Here is a 23,366-nt window from a genome sequence, read left to right as displayed (position 1 = left end):
TTCCAAGACGATGCGAACAGGTCCAGTTGGGAACCCCCTACTTCCAGAAAATTGAAGTCACCACCCCCGGGTGCAATGACCAGTCGTGGCGGTGTAAGAACGACCTGCTGAGGCGGTCCGCCTTGTCGTTCCTGACCCCGGGGAGGTGAGAGGCAGAGATGTGGAAGTCGTGCCTCACAGCAAAGTTGAGTAGCCTCCTGGCAAAGAGCCGAGGAGCGCGCTCCCCCCTGCCTGTTCATATAGAACATGGCCGCCATATTGTCCGCGAGGACCTGAACCATCCTGCCCTTCAGGAACGTGAGGAAGACCTTGCAGGCCAAGTGGACTGCCCTCAGCGCCCTGACATTGGAGAGCTTTTTTGTCCAGTGACCAGAGCCCCTGGGTGCTCAGGTCGTTGATGTGGGCCCCCTCATCCCACGTCTGAGGCATCCGTTATCAGAGTCACTGAAGGAGCCACGTCTCTGAAGGGGACACCCCTCAGAACCTCCCCCCAGGTTCCTCCACCAGTCCAGGGAGGACAGTACCTGGGTGGGAACCGTGACCACCCTGTTTAGTGAATACTGGTACATACACTGAGGCCAACCACCCTTGGAGAGGCCTGAGCTTGAGGCGAGCCAGCCTCACCACATATGTGCATATGTCCCAACAGCTGAAGGCAGTGCCTGGCTGTCGTCGTGGGGGACCTGTGTAAATCGGTGATTATGGCGGCCATGGTCTCGAATCGAGGCCGTGGGAGGAAGGCTCTGGCCTGGGTGACATCCAGGGTGGCCCCTATGAACTCTATGCGCTGCACCGGGGTGAGCGTGGACTTCTGCTCGTTGATGAGCAGCCCCACTCTGGTGCATGTTGCACAGGTGAGTGCTAGGCTGTTCCTCACATGGGCCCTGGACTTGCCCCGGATCAGCCAGTCATCCAGGTATGGGAAGATCTGGACTCCCTTGTGGCGGAGATGGGCTGCCACCACCGCCATACACTTTGTAAAGACCCTGGGGGCTGATGAGAGGCCAAAGGGCAGGGCCGAGAATTGGTAGTGGCAGCCAGCTACCACGAACCTGAGGAACCTTCTGTGACGGGGGAGGATAGTAACATGGAAATACGCATCTTTGCGGTCAAGGGCAGTGTACCAGTCCCCTGGATCTAGGGTGGGAATGATGGAGGCTAGGGAAACCATGTGAAACCTGATGTGTCTGATGAACCTGTTCAGACGGCGGAGATCTAATATGGGCCTCAGGCCCCCCTTGGCCTTAGGCCCCCCTTGGCCTTGGGGATGAGGAAGTATCATGAGGAAAATCCCCTTCCCCTTTCCTGTGGAGGAACCTCTTCCACAGCTCTGAGCAGGAGGAGGAAGTTGACCTCCTGTATGAGGAGTTGCTCGTGAGAGGGATCCCTGAAGAGGGATGGGGTGGGGGGGGAAGTCCGGGGGGAAGGCCGTGAGTTGGAGGGCATAGCCCCTGAGGACTACACCGAGGGCCCAGCTGTCCGTGGTGATGGTTTCCCACTTGCCATAGTACGGCCAGAGCCTGTGGGCAAAGGGCTGGGAGAGATCCAGGGGCAAGGAAGGAGTGCCACCCTCGTGCGTACCATCAAAACCTTTTATTTCCGTTGTTGCCCTTGCTTGGGCCTTGTTGGGGCCCTGCCGATGACCCTGGGCGGTCACAGCGATTGGGCGCCCAGTAGCGATCCTGACCCCTCCTGGGTTGAGCAGGTCTGAGGGGTGGCCTGGATGGAGGCGGTGGCTGCCTCTGGGCCTGAGGCTGAGATTGGCGTCTCGCAGCCTGCAGGGTGTAGAGCCCTAGGGACCTTAGGGTGGCCCGTGAGTCTTTCAGGGCATGGAGCTTCTCATCTGTTTTGTCTGAGAAGAGTCCAGCCCCATCAAACAGGAGGTATTGTATGGCTTGCTGGACCTCCTGGGATAAACCTGAGGACTGCAGCCAGGGGCAGCGGTGCATGACGATGGCTGAAGCCATCACCCTACTGGCAGCATCCTTCCTGGGTCACAGTGGCAAAGTCCACGGCCTGGTCTGGTGGCAACACCGACTGGAACCTCTGCAACAAGGACCACAGGTTGAGGTTATACCTCCCCAGGAGCGCCTCGTGGTTAGCGATGCGTAGCTGCAGTGCCGTGGTGGAGTACACCTTATGGCCAAAGAGATCCAGCGTCTTACTGTCTTTATCTTTAGGAGTGTTGCCCTGGCCGCTCTGCCGGTCGTGCTGGTTGACAGCGTCTACAACCAGTGTCCCCGGCGCAGGGTGAGTGTACAGGAAGTCAAATCCTTCTTTGGGGACATAGTACTTCCTTTCCACGGCCTTGGAGGTGGTCTGCCAGAGGGCCTTTGCAAGCTTCATGACCCTCTCGTGCACCGCCAGGGCGACACGTGATGGCCCTGCCAACCCAGATGACCCAAAGAGGGGGTCCTCCTCCTCTGACATTTCTTTAAGGTTCAGATTGCCCGCCACCCACTTTAGCAGGTCCTGGTGGGCCCGGAAGTCAAAGAGGGGGGCCTTATGGTCTCTGGCCGCTGCCTCCTATGGGGAGGAGGAGGAGGAGGAGGACTGTAGGAGGGGCCCCGTGGAGGGACCCTCCTCGGGGTCTGAACCCTCATCAAAGGGGTGCCCCTGGTCCGGCTGACCCGGAGGTGGGGGTGCTGGCTGGGCCACCAAAGAGTGAATGAACGTGGTGCCCTGGCCCATCTGGGTACCCCACGGCCCCCAGTACGGCCACTGCCAGGGGCCACGCCGTTGCCTACACTGGTGCCTGCAGCATGTCTGGCTGGCGTGCCTGGGATCCGGGGCCGCTAGACCGATGTTTGTGGCCCCGGGGTGGTGAGTGGCCCCGAGATAATGATGATGAGCAGCACCATTGCCGATGTCTCCAGTGCCATCGGGGGGATGAGCTGCTGGAGGAGCTGGATGTGGATCTCCTCCTGCACCTCGATCTCTTGCGGCAACGCTTCCCACCTCAGGATTGGGAGTGATGACGCCTATGTCTCCGTGAAGCCGAGTGAGAGCGTGATCGACTCCGTGGTGCCAAGACGATCGGTGCCGAGGCAGGCGGTGCCGGAGCAGGCGGTGTTGGGGCACTTGATGCAGGAGCTATGACCCCTGCGCTAGGCGGAACTGGAGCGGTATCACCTCACGCGTTTGCCTCTTGACCGCCCACGGTGTCGAGGAGCTCGACGACTCAGAGTCGGAACTAGGAGTCCATGTGTGTGGCCTCGGGCCGCTTCTTCTTCGGCATCGCAGACTTCGGTGCCGGTGGAGCGCTCAGCACTGAGGAGACACTCGGTGCCGCCGGCGATCGCGATGGCTCAGAGTCCGGGCGGAGCTCTTTTTGGGTGCGCGGCTTGAAGGCCTTGCAGATTTTACATTTTTCTCTTCTGTGCTGCTCTCTGAGGCATCGGAGGCAGCGATCGTGAGGATCACTCACAGAGAAGACTTTTGCACACACGGTGCAGGCTTTGAAGCTGGTGGAGCCAGACATGGCTCTAATGTAGCCCCGAAGGGCACTATTTACTCTCTAACTTATTTACTATTCACTTGTAAACTATCAACAATCAACTAACAAAGAAAAGCACTAGAATGCTAAGGGGGGCTACTTGCGATATGCAAGAGGCAGACGTTCCAGCAACCGTCACAGGCGGAAAGAAGGAACTAAGGGCCCGCGGGGTCAGCAGCGCCCTTTGTACTGCGGCATGAGCGCGGCACTCCAGGGGGCACCTGAGCCGACCCTACAGGGCTTGCTAAGGGAAAAAAGTTCCGGGAATCTGTGCACGGGGCGCGCACACACTTATATTGGAATGGGTATGAGCAATCACTCGAAGGGAGAACCAGGGGCATCATCATAGCACCAGAAGCAATATAAAATAATAATCCGGCAGTATGTAGCCATATAGATTTTCAAATTACTCTGGAAATTAAGAAGTCTGGAGCACTGAGCTAGAGAAATAATTAAAAAAAAATGTTCCAGTACAATGTATTAAAAGTAAGAAGGCTCTTAAAGGAAGACCAGCAAATGGAATGGGAGAACTCATTTGCAGACAGTCACAGAGCAAGCAATTAAATTAACCCCTAAAATCACATAATAAAATAACCCAGCTGGTGGTGTGGGGGTCAACTCTTTGACCAGGGGATTCAAGGGCAATTTTTAATCTGCAGCATTATAGAACATAGTTCAGATTTCTCCTGCTTTTGTGGGTAAATCACTTAGTTGAGGCATTTCATGGATACATAGTCCAAAGTGGAAGAAAATGTTGTTTGTGCCTTTTTCTTTTATATTACTGTATTAAAGAAGGCCTGAAAAATGATTATTTTATTTGGAAGTGTTTTATTCTGCTTGTTTTTTACATTAGAACTATCAGATGCTGGCTGGAGGCCCCTCTGATATTATGATAGAATAAAGGACGAGACTTGAACAATTGAGAGGAAAAGGGATTTTAGCCTGGCTGTTCAGAACTCTTTAAAACACCTGACAAACAATTGGGAGAAAAGCTCCATGAAATTGAATCAAACACCCTATCCTGTCAAACGAAAGCGGAGAGACCTCGAACTGCAGTTCTTCCATCTTGCCAAAACTCCTCTGGCAAAAATAAGGAAGGCAACAGTTCCGATGAGTAAAAAACAAGCAGAAAAAAAACATTAAAAACCAATAAAGAAAAGCTTTTCAGCTTTTGTAGTAAAAACATACCCTCTAAAAGCCTAATTAAGTGACACTTCCAAAAGTGACTAGTGATTTTGGGGGCCTCAATTTTTAGGTACCCATACTGCGATACCTTAAAGTAGCCTGATTTTCAGAAATTACTGAGCATCTAAAAATCACGTGCTTTAAGGCATCTCAAGTTGTACACCCAAAATCTCTTGTCATTTCTTAAAATGTAGACCACTGGTTCTGTCAGAGCTTTAGACAGAAGGTTTTACTTTTGGTTCATGTTAGTCAGTATCTGATGACAATTTCAAAATACTTTATAATTCCAGCAACAGGCAGAGAAACCCATAAAAATACAGCAAGAATGAACTTTCTTTACTAATCCAATATACTGCCAAAATGGATTTTTTGCACCATCACTGCACTTTAGGCTATACATTGACAGGATTCCCAAATCTACTATATTCTGCTTAATTTCTTAATTCTACATCACTTTTATTTTAGATTATTTAATTAAAGACACACAAAAATATGTTGTACAATAAACTTTATTAGCTGTTCTCCTCTTTCTGACAAATGGAATGGATAACATTGATAGTTATTCTTAAACGATACGTAATTTGATTAAGAAACTAAAATGAGGCTGTTGGAAGCACTTTTTTTTTTTTTTTTTAAATAAACAGTTGACTCCAAATAAACCATGAGCAGGTACCAAACAATGTTGTTAATAATTGGATGATTTTTCATTACCGACGTTAGTTCTATATTTTGCAGAAATGTATTTATAATTGCTCAGCTCAGAGGCCTGTCTCTCTCCAGTACAGAGCACCATTAAAGATATGACATCGATGCAGTCTGAGATGTACATAAAAACTGAAGGTTGACTCTAAAATCTCCCATTGGTTAAAACATGCACATCACAAGGAAAAGAAAAAACAAACATCTGAAATTGTTTGTAGAAAAGAGGAGAACTTGCCCATAATTTTTTCTTGTAGCTTAATATCCCCCAGATGTTTTACCCAGCCACCACACCCCATTTCATTTCACATGATTAAAGAAGATAAATTCTAATTTATATTTATTCTCAAAACAAAAAGAGAAATACTAGGAGTAGGTGGGAAAAGAAAAATATATATATTTTTATATATGTGTGCGCAACTATGTAAAGAAAATAATTCCCATAGTTACAGAGTTTAGTTAACGTTTTTTATATATATATATATAAATATATATATATATTTTATATAACAAAATAGGCAGTTATTGAGGGTAAAATATTCATTAAAATCTGACACCGCTAAGAACACACAGTTTTAAGCTACGAATCAGACTCATTTTTAATTGCCTTAGTGATCATCCATCACTGCAAATATTTTCTATATTACTGCCAATGAAAATTTGCTCTTCATTTGTAAAACACAAGCTTTCGTAGCACCTAAACGAGTTTTTGACTCATGACCATTGTCTATAAACAACTTTTGTAAGACACTAAGTAGTGTTGCAAGAGAAAGATTAAAAACATTAAATATCTTTATCTCTAGCAACTGTATATGCAAAAAATGAAAAAAATAGACTATAAGAATATCATTACGAAATTTTGAAAATGAATATCCTTTGTGAGTTAATGGAAGTTAATGAATACATTAACTCGGAAATTAAAAAAAGTTACATTAACTGCCTGAAAAGTAAAATATTTGTTGTGACAACAGAAAGTCAACCCACAAACTAAAACGTGAAATTAAATGCCTTGACCAACCCATGCTATTAAAGTTAAGCATGCAAAGTTGCTCACAATTTACAACATCATTGGGTAAGATGACTTTTCTTTCATATGTTATGAAATTTTAAAAGAATGTATATAAAGCTTTTCTGAAAATCTCCGAAAGTTACTTTCCCTTAAACATTAAGGAATTTTACCATATAATTCCCCACCCCTACCCTTAATAGCTGGTCAGGCCATTCGACCTTCATGTTTGAAAAATGTCAAATGAACACTACCACACAACAATACAAATTATTTAAACTAAAAGAGACACTAAATGTAAAAAAATTATGGGAACTGCAGAATGTGATGGTTAGGTTAGTGTGTGACCCACACTGGAAAGCACTAGAGGCAGGCTCCACTGAAAGGGGTTACGAGTTGTCAAATGAGTAGGTGATGTCAGTTAGAAAATGAAAACCAAAACTCTCTCCATTTTCATAATTTTTCCTTTGCTGGTACCCAGATGTAAGGCCCAGACTGTTCTTCTATGATCTGTTTCACCTGGTTGTAGATCTCTTCCAGTGTGTCTCCTTGGACAATAGCTGCAAAACATAATATTACAGTCAGCAAGTGTTTTTTACTAGCTTTCACTTTGTGTGCAGAAATTCTCAGCCCCTTTTCCAGGAACGGGCTTTAACCACACAGGTGAAGGAACAGACAACATTGGGGGCCTGGATTATTGTGAGCTGAAGAAGTTGACTATTCAGGGCTGTAGGACTTTCCCAAGGCCTTTGAATTGGCCAGTGAACAGATTCCTCGGCTCAGGAAGGAATTTTCCCACACTGTAGACTAACATGCAGCAGTTTGTTTATTTTTTTTTTTTTGTGGGGGTGGGGGGAAGCTTCCTCAGGTATCTTTGAGGGGTTGGTTGGGGTGTTTTTGTTATTTTCTGGGGTTTTTTTTTTTTTTTTCTTCTGCTCCCAGCTTTTGTGCGCATGGGCCAGGATAGGAGGGTAAAACAGCAGGGCTAATTAATAATCCTAATCCAGACAAATAAAGCATTGGGACTTGTAGCAAATGAGATGGTGATGTTGGCTTCCATGTAATGTTGATTGAGGAACTGCTCATTTGGATCATAAACAAGCACATGAAGAATAGGTCATCTGGTGGATTCTGGTTGCTAACAGTGTCCATCATTTGGATTGGAAGGAAGGGGCTAACAGACGCTATTTCTCTAATCCTCTTCATTCGATGCCTGCTTTAACAGTTAATAAAGTTGCAATCTACACTCAGACCATAAAGATTGTATAAATAATAACTGAGGCTAGAGAACCACCATAAATTAACTGAGGTGAGTGTGTTCCAATCCAAAGCAGATTAAAGTATGGTCTGATATGAAACAGGAATAGGAAGAGAGGGAGGTGATCAGGAACAGTCAGCATGGATTCACCAAGGGCAAGTCATATCTGACCAACTTGATTGCCTTCTATGATGAGATGACTGGCTCTGTGGATGTGGGAAAAGCGGTGGACGTGATATACCTTGACTTTAGCAAAGCTTTTGATACGGTCTCACACAGTATTCTTATCAGCAAGTTACAGAAGTATGGGTTGGATGAATGGACTATAAAATGGATAGAGAGCTGGCTAGAGCATCAGGCTCAACAGATAGTGATCAACGGCTTGATGTCTAGTTGGCAGCCAGTAACAAGCGGAGTGCCCCAGGGGTTGGTGCGGGGGCCGGTTTTGTTCAAAATCTTCATTAATGATCTGGAGGATGGGGTGTTTGCAGATGACACTAAGAGTCATCTAAGAGGAGGAGTGGTAGATACGCTGGAGGGCAGGGACAGGATACAGAGTGACTTAGACAAATTAGAGGATTGGGCCAAAAGAACTCTGATGAGGTTCAAGAAAGACAAGTGCAGAGCCCTAAAGATGGAAGGAATCCCATGCACTGCTACAGACTGGGGACTGACTGGCTAGGCAGCATTTCGGCAAAAGATGACCTGCAGGTTACAGTGGACAAGAAGCTGGATATGAGTCAACATTGTGCCCTTATTGCCAAGAAGGCTAACAGCATATTGGGCTGCATTAGTAGGAGCATTGCCAACAGATTGAGGGAAGTGATTATTCCCCTCTATTCAGTGGTGGTGAGACCTCATTTGCAGTAGTGTGTCCAGTTTTGGGCCCCCCACTACAGAAAGGATGTGGACAAGTTGGAGAGAGTCCAGCGGAGGGCAATGAAAATGATTAGGGGGCTGGAGCACATGACTTATGAGGAGAGGCTGAGGGAACTAGGCTTGTTTAGTCTGCAGAAGAAAAGAATGAGAGGGGATTTGATAGCAGCCTTTAACTACCTGAAAGAGGGCTCCAGGGAGAATGGAACTAGGCTGTTTTCAGTGGTAGTAGATGACAGAACAAGGAGCAATGGTCTCAAGTTGTAGTGGGGGAGGTCTAGGTTGGATATTAGGAAAATCTTTTTCACTAGAAGGGTGGTGAAGCACTGGAATGGGTTACCTAGAAAGGTGGTGGAATCCGCAGCCTTTATAGATTTTTAAGCTGAGGCTTGACAAAGCCCTGGCTGGGATGATATAGCTGAGGTTAGTCCTGCTTTGAGCAGGGGGTTGGACTAGATGACCTCCTGAGGTCCCTTCCAACCTTAATTTTCTATGATTCTTGCAATGCTTTGGATCTAAATGACAATAATCTTATGAGACTGCACCTTCATCTTAATTGGGGTCTTAACCTCCAGGCTGAGAACCCACATAATACAGTATATAATGTATATAATGCTGCTGTTTGGGCAGGACCATGTATGCATGTGTTTGTGTTAATATACACAACACTAGTGCTATTACTGAACCCTCATTACATGCTGATATTAGCCTCTTATTCTGCTTTTAGCTCTTTAAAAAAAAACAAGAAGCAGGCAGTATTATCTCCCATAAATGTAAACAAAGTTGTTTGTATTAGCGATTGGCTGAACTAGAAATAGGACTCAGTGGATATGTAAGCGCTATAGTTTTACAGTTATTTTTAGTGCAGTTTTTTTTACATAATTCTACATTTGTAAGTTCAACTTTCATGATAAAGATACTGCAGTAGAGTACTTGTATAAGGTGAATTGAAATACTATTTATTTTGTTTCTCTTTTACAGAGCAAATATTTGTAATAAAAAATAAATATGAAGTGAGCACTATACACTTTGTATTGCTTTGTAATTGAAATCAATATGTTTGAAAATGTAGAAAACACCCAAAAATATTTAAATAAATGGTATTCTATTGTTGTTTAATAGTATGATTAATCACAATTTTTTAATCGCTTGACAGCCCTAAAATATATTAATCCCTATTTCTGTTAGTTGGCAAAAATATTTTACCAATAATCACTATTCAGAGCATCCTGTCATATAGTGTTATGGGAACATAGTTTAAAATTCTTTGTATATTGTACATGTTAGGTAGTATTATTAGATAGAGGTGAATTACAGGGGTCTGTGCTAGCTACCCCTAAAGTTATCAATACTGTGGTAATGCTCCAAAGTACCAATCAGGATCAGAATCTATTATGCTAGGCAATGTACAAACACATAGGAATGCATGGTCCTGCTCTGAAGAGTGGTATTACACATTCTTCCTGATGATGTCTGTTACATGGGTTCTCAATTTAGGGGTTGATCCTCCTGCTCCAAACGCTCATAGTTTATCTGCAGTGTAACAGCTACAACAGGAGACATTGAGGGAACCCCACATTAGGATTCCACCTAACACTAAACTTTCACTTACCTTTCTTTAAATCCAGAGGCCACTCTCATATCCCCCTCACTGATGACAATCAATCCCCATACCAAGACGACCCCTGTGCATTGCTACTGGCACAACCTAGAGAACTAGGCTCTGAAATGAGGTATGCTGGGTCCCTCAAGGCACACATGCAGCTCTTCTTTTTGATCACACGGTAGGGAGAGGGGCAAGGCTGTTCCTAGATCACCTTGTGTCACAATGACAACTCTGCCAAGATGCTCCAGCTAATCCCTCCACCATTCAATACGGCTAAATCTAGCCAGTGAATACAGCTGGAGTGCATGTACATAAACCCCAGTGGCTATTGCCAGCTCCTTGGGGGCAGACTTAAGGTTGTCTTGGTGTGTACCTTAACTCTACTTCCTTGTTCTCAGAAGTTTAAGTTTGTATCACTAACTCCTAATTTCCTGGTTTTCAGAGGTTTAGTCACCGTCCACATTCTGGAAAGGCAGGAGACACTAGTGGACAACCTGGTGTTAAAAGTTTCCAGGCTTTTAATATATAAATAAAATTAACATTTCTAGTTTCAACAGCTAGCGAAAAGGTAGAAGTTCTCATGCTCTAAAGTATAAATTGAGCACCAGCTGAAGTAAAGAAGAAATTTTGTCTCAAGGTTAAACAATGAATTAATACAAATATTTAATAAATAGTTACAGTGTATTATGATGGTTTTACATGTTCTAAAACATTCATCACAGGCCAGTACTGGAGAAAAGATACGTAACTGAAGTATATAGGCTCATTCTGGTGTGACAATTCTTATGCTCCACACAATACAATTCTACTCTTCAAAGGGAACTGTAATGAGGGATACAAACCTGTGAAATGTTCAGTAAATTCTTGCTCTAGTTTCATGGCTCTCTCAAAGGTCTTCCTGGCTTGCTCCTCTGTTAAACGTTTGTTCATTTCCCTGAGATAAAACACATTATAAAATAATAAGCAGTTACCAAATACTGCTGGTTCTTTTGAAATAAGGTTATTAAACTACCCTCTGAATACAAATCCTAGAAAAAATTAGCTTCATCCTATGAATAAATCTATGATTTATTAAACACTTGAAGGGAGACTGAAGTAGGGGATTACAATGGGCGTGTGGTAGACTGGCTTTCCCTTTCTTGGCATCTTGAAAAGAAACTGAAACCCCCGAAGCAATTTGAATATAAAACTGGAGGGTGCCCACCTGAAAATGGAAGTTCTTTGATATGTGCGTCCCTTGTCTGTATTCCACATGTGAGTAGTCATGCACATCATGTGTCTGAGTCTGGAAATTCTAACAAGCAGCGTCCATTTTCTGCACATGTGCAGTAGCACTCTTCATGCTCCAGACAGAGGGCATAAAGCATGGTGCCAGAGGTTCAGATGGAAGTCTGGTGAGCATTGATAGGACAACATTGAGCTGTAGGCTTGAGAACTGATGGAAAGGTCCTGATTAGGCCCTTCATTAATCTAACTGTTGTAGGGTGAGTGAAAATGGAATGCCTGTCTACTGGAGGAAGGAAGGCAGGGACTGCTGGGAGATGGACCTATAGTGAGCTAATGGGGAGAGCTGTATTTTTTTTAATAACAGGAGATAATCTAAGATGACTGGGATATCAACAGAGTCTTGGGAAGACTGATTATGATGTGCCCAGGTAGAGAAATGTTTCCATTTAGCTTGGTTGCAGCTCCTAGTTGAATCTTTTTGAATAAGAATGGCTTGGATAGCTGGGAGAGCAATAGAGTTCTAGATCTTCTGATGCTCATCCAAACACCAGGCCGTGTGGTGAAGTGGGTCTAGTATGGGATATCTGATTTTGCTGCCTTTCCAAGTAAGGAGACCTGAGAAGGGATAGATCCTGATAGGAGGATGGATTAACAGTGTCAGAAGTTCTGGGAACCAAAACGGTCTGGGTTAGGTGAGCGCTAATGTTGGGATTTCCCCCCCCAATATCTTTTTTTATTTGATTCCCAAGAACTCAATTCAACTCCAGCCTTCGTCACTCAAGTATTTTTCTTTGGCATACAGCAATGCTATGCTAAATTGATCAGACTCAAACTCACAGCTCCAAAGTTACACAGAAACCCTCTATATACATTACATATCTCATTGCATTACTCATTTTTAGATTGTCTAGGTTACTTTGTAGGAACCAATCCTTGTGCAGCATGTGCTGTCCACACACTGTCCATGCTTTGACTTCCTTTTTACCTCACTCTTTACATTCCTAACTTATTTTGTCCATTGTTGTCTAGTTCAGAGTAAATAGTTCCTGGTGTTCTCCCTCTTATTTTAGCTAGCTCAGACATTCTGTCTTTTTAGTCCACTGATCTATTTAGTTATCTATTTAGTTAGCACAAACATTTTGTTTTCAACCTGATGATTCATTTACATCCCTAATTCTATCATCCAAAAAATGAGGCCTCCTTCCACGTGTTAATTACTCGTGTCAGACTTGACTTCAGCTATATTCCCCTGCTTCTTTCTTTCTTTCTTTCTCTGTAGCTCACCTACTCTGGTACATTCAGTATCTTGCATGTTGATGTCTTTAAGGTGCCACAGGACTCTCACTGTTTTACTCTAGTACCACCCACCACAGTGTTTTCACTGCCTAAACATATTATTCCAATTACTTGTTGCTTGGCTTTCAGTTGGGCAATTGGTACTAAGTGCTCTATTTTCCTTTTTACCAAATGAGTGGTGTTAGTGAACAAAGGAGGTACAGGTGCAAAGAGATTGGGCAGCAGTGACTCCCCATTGGTGTTGTCTGTCACAGTCTTCGTCATGTTCTCCTTCATCTGCACACTTGGCCATAGGACATGGATCCTAATCTGAGTCAGAGAGGTGCGGTTTAGACAAAACCCATTAAAGCTCCCCTGGCATGGCGTTTTCTCCACCAAAAAGTTGTGGTATCCCAGGGCGCACACTGCGTACCTGAGCCGTACCACTTTCTTCACTCTCTTTTTAATGATTAGTTGGGCCCAACCTCCCTCACTTGTGGTCAGGTTTATTTTTGCAGAGGACTCTCAGAACCATCTGTGCTAGATTTATTTACAGGAGGCTATGTTTATTTCATCTCTTTGTGTTGCCATTTTAGTGACTGTTTATTGTCTATTCTCTATTGTACCCATATTGTAAACATATACTAATTCTTTAGGATTCCCTGTCCATTTATGAACAGCAATTATAATTGGCACAGTTGAATTATTAATTTTATGTGGTGCCCAAGGTCCAGGATCTTCTAGCCTTGCAAATTTTCATTCTCAATATTATGAATTCCTTTTTCCAACTACTCTGGTCCAGATAAGTGTGCTGTTTAGCAACCTTGATTACTCCCCCTGCTTTTTCTCTTCTGTTTCCTGCACTAAATGCATAACAAGTTTGGTACCATTTATGCATTGCCCGTGAAACATTGTTATTATTTAATATATTACAGTATTTGTAAATATATTAATTAGTTAGAAAGTAAATTTTAAGGTTTAATTTTTTAATGTTTGCTACAGTGTGCCTCTGGCTCTACAATTTCTGTGGACCACCTTTGTTTTAAAAAGGTTTTATGGTAGAGGTGCTTACTTCAGGTGGAGGCAGCGTGTTGCATGTAATTTATTATTTGCTATTAATTATTCTGGGCCTACTAAAGTACAAGTGTTTTGCTTTAGAAAAGCCCCAGATTTGTTTATATGAAACAACATTCAGCACCTTTTAAAGGTGTCTTTTTGGAACGTATTATAGATCCATAGTCTCTCAAACCACACAATCCCTTCCCCAGTTGTCCGTTTTGGCCCACAGATACAATTCATATGTACCCCTTGCAGTTCTTCAACAGCCGCTGATACTACCCCAGTGTCCAAACAAGACAAATTTTTTCAAAAAGGTAGAGTGGTTTTGTTTAGTTCCAGATGGTGGTTTGTAGATTTTTTGTTGTTGTTTATTTTTATGGTACAATTGGAGTCTGTTGTACTTCAGCAATGGTCTTGGGACCAGGGAATTACCAATTGGGGTGTTTCTAAACCTTCGGACCAACTCTACGCCCTTCAAATTAGGGGACACAATGTTGTAAGTGTCCACCAATTCATGGTTGCAAATTTGTAAGACAAAACGAAAAGAAACAATTTCTCGCTTCTTTTCTTACTTACTTTTTTTAACCCACCTCTGCCCCTTATTTCTCAGGTCTACCAAGCATACAGAGGGGCCAAGTCAATTCAACATCAAGCACAGCCCGTATCACTTTGGGAAAAGGTGGTAGGGAGCTTGATCTTGAATTATGCCTTTAGATTCCATTTGATGCTTGGTTCAGTCTCCTTTGGCACTGAACCACATCTTGGTTTCTGTACGCCTCATCAGTTCACACTCTCCTTTCTATAATCTTATTACAAGTGGTAGGTTTTTTTTCTCCCACTAATCTGAACTAGGCAAGTTACTCCAATAACTCCCTGAATAAAGATGTTGAGTTTTTGAAGATCCAGAATGGGTATCTGTCCTTCATCTTTTTGGGAGGCTAACAAATAATGGGAATAGAAGCTTCTCCCTTCATATTGACGTGGCACTTGATCTATGGCCTCTCTTTGGTGGAGAGAGTTTGCCTTCTGCTGAAGAATCACCTCATGAGAGTGGTCCCTAAAGAGGGGCCAGGAAAGGGGTGTCACGCTGTCTGGATAAAGGGGGAGGGCCCTGAGGTGTATTCAGGAGCTCTGATTACTTCTTTCTACACCAGTCTCGCGTTGGGGGTGTCACGCAGGCTGAATTGAGCAGGGGGGCAATTTAGTACATTGTGTGACATCAGTATGTCAGAATCATGATAATTTGTGTGAGATATATCATGTCTGGTACTGTTAGAAGGGATATATCGTGCTGAGTAAGATAATAATACTTATGTTCATGTATTGTATGTAAAATGAAAGTTATGGATATATTTGATATTTCTGTATGTTAATTTGGGCTGGCTGGGACACACCCTAGACAGAGAGCCTGCTTAATGGCCCATTAAGACACTCATAGATGCAAGGGGCCCAGGAAGAAACTAAAGGCACACCTGAAGAGTTACCAGGATTGGCCTATGTGACTCTGGACTCCATTTTAGTTCTTGTGACCTTCCACAGGCCGCATGGCCAGGGACAGAGGGTATATAAGATCAAACCACAGAATCCATTTTGTCTATGTTTCTGTCCAGCTGCAGACACGCACCTACCTCTGGATCAATTCATCTTGCAACTGAACCGAAGGACTTAGACCCATCCAGGTACTGGATGTGTACCAGAGGAAACTATACAAGCCTGCAACTCCACATTTCTTCCAGAAACCTAATGTATATGGACTTTTAATCATTTGTACGTATGTGATTGCTCTAATCCTTTAACATTTCTCTCATGGTTTATTTCTTTCTTTTTACAATAAACCTTTAGTTTTAGTTACTAAAGGATTGGCTGGCAGTGTGGTATATTAGGTAAGATCCAAACTTATATTGATCTGGTGCTGTGGCTGACCCCTTGGGGTCGGAGGGGAACTTTTTAGTAAAGAGCACAGAGTTTAAATAACTGGTCTCTTTACTGGACCTAGTGCTGATCTGGGAGCCAGGAACTGGAATGCAGTAAAGGGGGCTGTGGGCATTTGTGGACTGGCTTCTTGATATCCAGTGTGGGGAAATCGGAAGCAGTTCGTGGCTGATTGGGAAGCCGGGCTTCAGTGTCACCCACCAGCGCTGGGAGAATCTGCTCTCCTTTTGCAGCCTCCCCTGACCTTGGCATTATCAGTTGGCTATCCTGGGCATAGATGGGTCACAAGGGGTTTGTGGGAAGGAATCGAAATTTGATGGTGCACCCTGGACAGACAATTTCTAAAACCCAACAGTGTGTCATGACAGAGCCCCAGTTATGTACAAAAAGTGAGAGACAGCCCCCAAAGACAAGGAGGGTAAAAGTGGGTGGCTTCATTAACTGTGAGCACTTGTCATCAGAAGGAGCCCTTGGTGGCTTGCTGGGAAGGGGTAGATGTTGTGGTAGTAGCAGGAACTGAAAATAGAAGCCTCTGAATTCTCTGTCTTTTACATGGAGGCTTAACTGGACACTGGTCGTAGAACGTTTGCTGAGGAGGTGGCCTTTGTCTACACATCTGCTGGTCATGTTTCCTCTCAGGACTGGAGTGTAAATTCCCATGAAGTGGAAGCTCAATTTAGTGTCTTTCAATGAGTGTAGGGCCTCATCTATTTTTTGATAAACAAACTGGACTTTTCAAAAGGTAAGTCTTGTATGGTGTTCTGCACCTCCCTAAGGAGCCCCAAAAAGTGAAGCCAAGATTTATGCCTCATAACTATGCCAGTGGCAAAGCTTCTAAGATGTTGTATCTGCTGCATCCACAGCAGCTTGTAAGGAATTTTCTGCCACTAGCTTCCTTTTCTTGATGAAGGATTGAAATTGGGCTCTATCCTCAAAGGGAAGGCTATCTTTAAAGTCTGAGAGTCTGGAATAATTGTTAAAATCATATTTTGCTAAGTAGACGTGATGCGGAATTGCAGCGTTACAGAGGAAAAACAAAAAACAAAAAAAAACTTTTGTCCCAAAAGGTGCAACCTCTTTGAACCCGTCAGGTAAGGTGGTCTTCTGATGTTGTGACCTTTTTCTCCCCGTGGCTGCTTGTACCACCAGGGAATTGGGCACTGGAGGGAGAAACGAAATTTGGCTCCAATGGTAGGGATGAAATATTGTGTCTCAAACCTTTGTGTATGGCAGTGCAAGAGGCTGGGATATACCAGATCACTTTAGCTGGCTCCATGATGGACTCATTAACTGGGAGTGCCAGGATTTGTAGGCTGTAGAATATCTAGGAGTCAGTATTGTGGTCCTGGACATCCTCCAATGAGACCTCAAGGTCATTGGCTATATTCTGCAGCACCTCCTGGTGCTGTCTCTGGTTAACTCGTGGAGGTGGTGAGGATGGAGTGACTGTTTTGACTGGAGATGAGGATGAAATTTCTGTTAGTACCATCAGTACCTGGAGATGAGGATCAACATCCTCCTCCTCATATTTCAATGGATCCGATGGATGCTGAGTAGATAAAGTGTGGTGTGACACAAAGCTGGACTTGTGGTATATGCCATAGGGGACCCACAGGCCTCAACAGGGCCAAAAGGAGGAGTCAAATGGCTCAGGGGACCCCATGGCATTGTATACCAGTGGATCCCCTGGATGTAGCAAGGATGTCCACCTCTGGAAGTCCCCAATTTTGGAATATACTGTGGAGAAACTGAGACTCCAGTTCCTATTCATAATCATGGGAGAAATGCCTGCTGATATTATAGGCTGTGGTGTGGTGTTCTGAACACCAGGGAGGTAGATGGATGAAATTTGCATCTATTGGGCTATATGCCAGTTCCACAACTCTACTGCTTCTATGCACAGGGAGGGGAATCTCGAGTCTACTTGTTAGCAGAACATGCAGGCCACATTGTCCGTCATGATCCTTACTGATTTTCTCATGATGAGATGTAGGAAATAAACGCAAGCATTCCTGACTGCCCTGAGTTCCAACAGATTGATGTGGAGAGTGGTTTCCTGAGGTGACCATCTGCCATGATACATGAGATACTGAGGTGAGCTCTCCAACCCAACAGGGATGCATCTTTTGTTACAATTATTGTTGGAGTTGGATGAAAGAATGGAATGCCTGCACCAACATTGAGTTGATTTTTCCACTAGTCTAGGGAGTTGTTTATGTGAAGGGGAAGTGTGGGTGTATTGCTATGTGAAAATAGGCATCTTGTAGGTTGAGGGATGAAAACCAATCTCCCACCTCTAGTGAAGGGATTAAAGCTGCCAGAATCACCATGCTGAATTTTTGAGACTTTACAAATTTGTTTAATAGCCTTAGATTCAAAATCTGTCTGCACCCTTTGTCCTTCTTTGGCACAAGGAAATACCACAAACAGAGCCAGTCCCAGCTCCCCACAAAGGAAAGGGATTCTATCAATCCTAATCAAAGAAGAGAGTCTACTTCTTGTCTCAGGAGGAGCTCATAAGAGGGCTCTCTGGAGAGGGTCAGGGAAAGGAGGGACAGACTTCAAGTGGATGGTGTAGCCTATGTTAAGATCTCTGTGATCCATTTGTATGTAGTGATCTGCTTCCAATCTTCTTGGAAATGAGAAAGGTAGTCTCAAACAGAGTGGAGGTGGGGAAAGATTTGGAGATGCTGAACTAGAGCTGTGGGAGGATTTGAACCCCTGACCAACCTGTCAAAACTATGGTTTCAATAATAACTGGGTACTTGAAGGAGGAGGATGAGGAGCCCTCTTTTTCTGGAACTTATGCCTCTTCTGGGGGGTTTGCTGCATCTGTGAAACGCAGAGAACTGAGCAGGGCAAGATCTCTGTGCAGCTGTGACCTATGAAATCTTATTTGTAGGAGTATATATACACCCAGAGATCTTAATGTGGCCCTGGAGTCTTTTAGTGTGTGAAGAGACCAGTCCATGGTTTCAGAGAACAACTTTTGACCATTGAATGGAAGGTCCTCAATAGTATTCTGAATCTCTCTTGGGAATCTCAAGAGTTGGAGCCATGATGCCCTATGCACAACCACCACCTTAGAGATAGACCTGGCAGTGATGTCTGTGGCATCCAAGAATGCTTTAAGAGATGCCCTGGCTAATAACTGACCATCCATGATGATGGCCTGAAATTGTTCCCTCTGTTCCTGTGGAAGATGATCAATAAAGGCTGTAAATTTATTATAATTATAATCAGCCATGACTGCCTGATAGTTTGCGATCCAAAATTGCAGGGTTGCAGGTGAATGGGACTTTCATCCAAAGAGGTGAGAGCACTTTTGGCCCTTGTTATAAGGTGTAGACTTGGAGAAATGTTACTTACCCCATTTGTTCAACACTTCCACCCAGACATTTAGAGCAGGAGGGAGGGAGAATAAAAATTGGGAGTCCTTGGAAGGGACATAATACTTTTTACCTGCCCATTTGGAAGTTAGTGGAATGGTAGCTGTTTGCCAAACTGTCTTTGCTTGGTCCAAGAGTGCCTCATTAATGGGTAACACAACTCTAGTCAGTGTTGCTGGTTGAAAAATATCAAGCAATTTGGGTTGCAAATCCTTGACCTCTTCAAGTAGTATTTAAAGAATGTTGGCCACCCGATTTACAAATTCTTGAAATTGCCAGAAATCGTCACCTATGGATGCTGGCGGAAGGAGGACACCTCATCTGGAAATGATGACACAGAAGTTTAGCGGTGGCTTCTTGGGGTCCTAACTGGGGAGGAAAGGATTGAACATCTCCTGGGCCTCCCAAAGTGTCAGAACTGGTGGTCTGGCAAACTGTTGTTGGTACGCAGCACAGGGATCCCAGCATGGCAATGGGGTGGGGGGCATATAGGAGAGGTGGTGGCATGCAGGATTGATCCCACCACTTTTATACAAGAGTCTTCCCTATGAGTGTCAAAGAATGGGTTCCTCTATGGATGGGTTGGAAAACCCTGCAGTGAGATGGACAAAACTGAATGAAGTTCTCCCTCATCCTCCTTTATGTCCTCCAATGGGGGGAGGATGGGGATGGGACACGACGAGGGGACGACACACCAGGAGAAAAATATGGAGAGTCTGGAAGTACCTGAGAGTGATGGAGACTGGATTTTTGGTACCAAGAGGTGTTTGGTACCTATGAGCAGTGGAAATTGCAGCCTATCCACCACTGATAAGTCTTTTGAGTATCTTAATTCCTCTGGTATCGAGTGGAGGATCGGGACCAATGTGGCAGTATGCTTAGCAATTGAAGCATATGGTACCATAAATTTAGAGCATACCGAAGTAGTACCAATGGTAGCTGATTCTTTGGTTTGGATGGTACTGAGGGTTGTAACTGGGGAGGGAGTGCTTCATCAGGAGCAGCCTCAACTTGATTTCCAGGCTTTTCCTTACTCTGGATTTAAGGGCCAAGAAGAAATTACACTTCAGGGAGATATACGACTCACGAGGTAGCGCTCACACAAAGTGTCCATCACAACCGGCATAGCCTCCTTACAAAAAAAGCAGCATTTGACTCCTGGAGAACCAGGTATATCTTGCCAGGAGAGTAAGGCTCCTTGGTGGGAGGGAGAGGAACAAACTTAATCCTCTCACTACTTATCTACCAACTAGCTAGCTGATAACTATCTAATACTAAACTATGAACAAGAAGTTAGCCAAGGCATGCTCAAGGCAGATATGATAGGGCTCCATCTCAGGCAGAGGCTGTTAAGAAGGAACTAAGGGTAGTTCACCTGTGCAGACCTATATAGCCTATAAAATCTGAGTCTGGGTTCTTCGGTGGTGTGCGGCACAAGGACGTGTAGGATGCATGCGTGGGCCAAATTGATACTGCTAACGGAAAATCTCCAATCAAGGGCTCGAGAAGCACATGCACACCTGAAGTGACTGAACCGGAGCACCCCTAGGGACACTACTCAATGAAGAAGAGATGGTTCCTGTCTTGTTGAAGTAGTTTCATCCTCCAGTGTGGCAATGTCCGGTGGGAGGATTGGGCCAGAGGAGAGAAGGCCCTGAGGGAAAGGGAGGAAGATATCCTCTGGTGACATGTAAGCGTCCATACATTCTGGTCTTTGTGGTGTTCTGAGGAATGAGACTGACAGTTTCAATGTATCCCAAGAGATTGCAGTTGGGTGGTCCTTTGAGGGACGGGCCAGTACCGCTGAAGAGTCAGTCCTGCACGCTTAGATAGAGCCAGCAGACATTAGTCCTTGTGCTTAGGAGTCAGAGCCATCGATGGGACGGATGGATCCTTTTTCTTTTGCATGTTATCCTCCTGCCTGGGGTTTTTCAGTGTTTCTGAGCCCTTAGGATTCACATGCAAAGGCTCACCTGACCTGGTCAGGGAGGGATCTCATTATTTATGAACAGACCTGGATGGGTATCTGTCCTTGTGACCATGTGAGTGCACACTACTCTCATGGGAAGCACTGTATGAGGAATTCTCAGTTTTAGCACTAGTAGTCTCTGCTCCCAAGTTTGTGCTTGGAGGAGTGCTGTTTGTCTGTTGGGGCCGAAGTACAGTGCAAGCAGCCTGGCCCGGACCAAAGGGTGGTCTCAGCCTTTTCTATAAGGTGTTTCATCAGTTGAAGCTCACAAGCTTTGCATGTTCATGGAGGAGATGAATGACAGATGCTGCACTTCAAGATACCCAAATGGTAGAGGCAGCTTTGGTGTTTATTGCTCATGGTGAAGGAGTAAGGGCACGAGACACACTTCTTGAAACCGAGGACTCTGGGCATAATCTCAGACCATGGGAAGGTACTCCCTAGTATGGTGAAAGAACAACTATACTAAGTAAAACTATTTACAATATCTATTTATACGCTATGAAGAGAAAGCTGGAGAAATCTGTGGACACAGGGATTCTGACTCAGTTCATGCAGCTATAAGAAGGAACTGGGGAGGCATTGGCTTGTACTGCCTCATATGCCCTTGGTCTGGAGAATGTGTGGGACAACAGACACTGCTTGTTAGAATTTCCAGTCTCTAGTGGATGGCAAGCATGAGTACCCATCTGTGGAATACATATAGGGACCAGGAATCATAGAAGAACCCAACCTTAAAAGTTCTCTTGGGAATTCAATTTAGAAAGTTACATAAAACAATCAAATGTTTAAAAAGTGGGTTTTATATCATCGTTCAAATGATTTATAGCTAGTTTTTCAAAAGCCTTCACTGTCTTTGAAACAACTGAGCTTCAAGTACATTGTTTTTACTCACATGATGTTTTCCACTGATTTGGGTTTAATAAAAATGGAGATGGGGTACAGCTGGGCAATCTGCAACCTCTTGATCGCATTGCCAGAGACATCAAGAATGCAGTGTTTCCCCTAAAACAGGAGAGGGAGAAAAATGAGTAAAGTCCTCAAATCACACATCTACATATTACATGCAATTTAGAAGTGAAAGCCTGGCCCCAAGGAAATCAGTGGGAGTTTTGCCATTGCTGTCAATGGAGTCAGGATTTCACCACCCTAAGAGTTTCTAGTTGCTGACAAATTTATTTCAGTAGCACCCACCAATAAAAAAAAATCTAAGGATAAGGTGTTATTCCAATCAAAACTCCAGCATTTAGAGGTGTGTTGGCCTTAACTAGTCCTAATTACATATGGGTTGATAATACACTTTATAATTGGGAGTTATACTGGCCTAGCTGTACAACCCCCTATTTTTCCACACATCTGTCACACATGTATGTAGTGTCACTATTTCAAGAAATTACCATGCTTTAATTTTGGTTGTGGATTTTCTTCTCTCAGTTTGAAATGTACTAGTGGGTTGCACACCTCGCTCCTTCTGTAGGGTTAGTGAATAGCACATACCAGCGGCTCATCCATTCTTCCCACAAACTCCATATATGTCATCCTCCTTTCTCCTCTCTATTTCATAGACTACCTGCACTGTGTTGTAATAACCGGGCCTACAAATTTACCTGAATTGTATGCTCAAACTGTAAAAAGTACATGGAACTTCATAAGAGACCACAATAATCTATAACAACAAATGTTGATGGAAAAGGTACACAAGAGAGACAGAAAGACTGAATTAGTCCAAACAAAAAGTCCTACTGATAAGGACATGTTGAGTTCATACCTGCTAAACAAGAAAATGTAGGACAGGAAATTAATCAATCTAAACCAGTATGTCAGAAACTAGGCCTAATTCGTGGACAAAATGAGGGGAGGGGAGGGGCATTCCTCTCATCACTCCCTTTTGGAGTCCTTAAAGAAAGAGACTTTGGGGCTAAACACTGGTTACTGAAGCCCCATCTCCTGGACCCCAGACCTTCTTCATCCCAATCCTCAGAAATGTCCTGACCAGATTAGGCCAGAAAAATGTGTAGCCAGATGACATCGCTACTTCCACTGGCTAAAGTTAATTCCCAAACATCACTTGGGATGTGAGACGTTGTCTCCCTCCTTTCCTCATGATTCCTTTTTTTTCCCCACCTGAATTTTTCTCTTTCCTGTCCCACTCCTTTTTCCTTCTGTCTAATAAGAGTCTGGCTTAGCTGGCCAAGACTGTATATGCTGCAACACTGCTGTGAGCCTGTGACCAGAAAAAGGCAGCTATAAGCAATGCTGACATATTTTCCAGGTCTTGGTGTGTGTTTCGCCTGTGTTTTGCCTGTGTTTCTCCAGCAGTGAGGTTGCAAGTAAAAAGCAATACCGGTGACAGAATCTGAAGCTTCTGTCTTTGTTATCTTGTCTCTTC

At 44.2% G+C, this 23,366-nt stretch overlaps 1 protein-coding gene across 15 annotated transcripts in view; it reads right to left on the bottom strand.

Annotated features, from left to right (window-relative positions):
• Positions 1 to 5,174: 5,174 nt before the first annotated feature.
• The window catches only part of DLG1 (discs large MAGUK scaffold protein 1), a 302,234-nt gene continuing 284,042 nt past the window's right edge, over positions 5,175 to 23,366 (bottom strand). For all 15 annotated transcript variants that reach the window (XM_067542838.1, XM_067542842.1, XM_067542840.1 and 12 more), the window contains 3 exons: positions 21,873 to 21,982; positions 10,969 to 11,060; positions 5,175 to 6,946 (listed from right to left, as the gene is read on the bottom strand). In XM_067542838.1, the coding sequence (XP_067398939.1) occupies positions 6,840 to 6,946; positions 10,969 to 11,060; positions 21,873 to 21,982 (309 nt within the window). In that variant the 3' untranslated portion in view covers positions 5,175 to 6,839. The remainder of the gene's footprint in view (positions 6,947 to 10,968; positions 11,061 to 21,872; positions 21,983 to 23,366) is intronic.

Source organism: Emydura macquarii, unplaced genomic scaffold, assembly GCF_026122565.2.
Source record: "Emydura macquarii macquarii isolate MOO-44397 ecotype Brisbane River unplaced genomic scaffold, CSIRO-AGI_Emac_v2 contig_729, whole genome shotgun sequence".
In the NCBI taxonomy this organism is placed as follows: Eukaryota; Metazoa; Chordata; order Testudines; family Chelidae; genus Emydura; species Emydura macquarii.
This window is presented reverse-complemented; position numbering and strand designations above follow the sequence as displayed.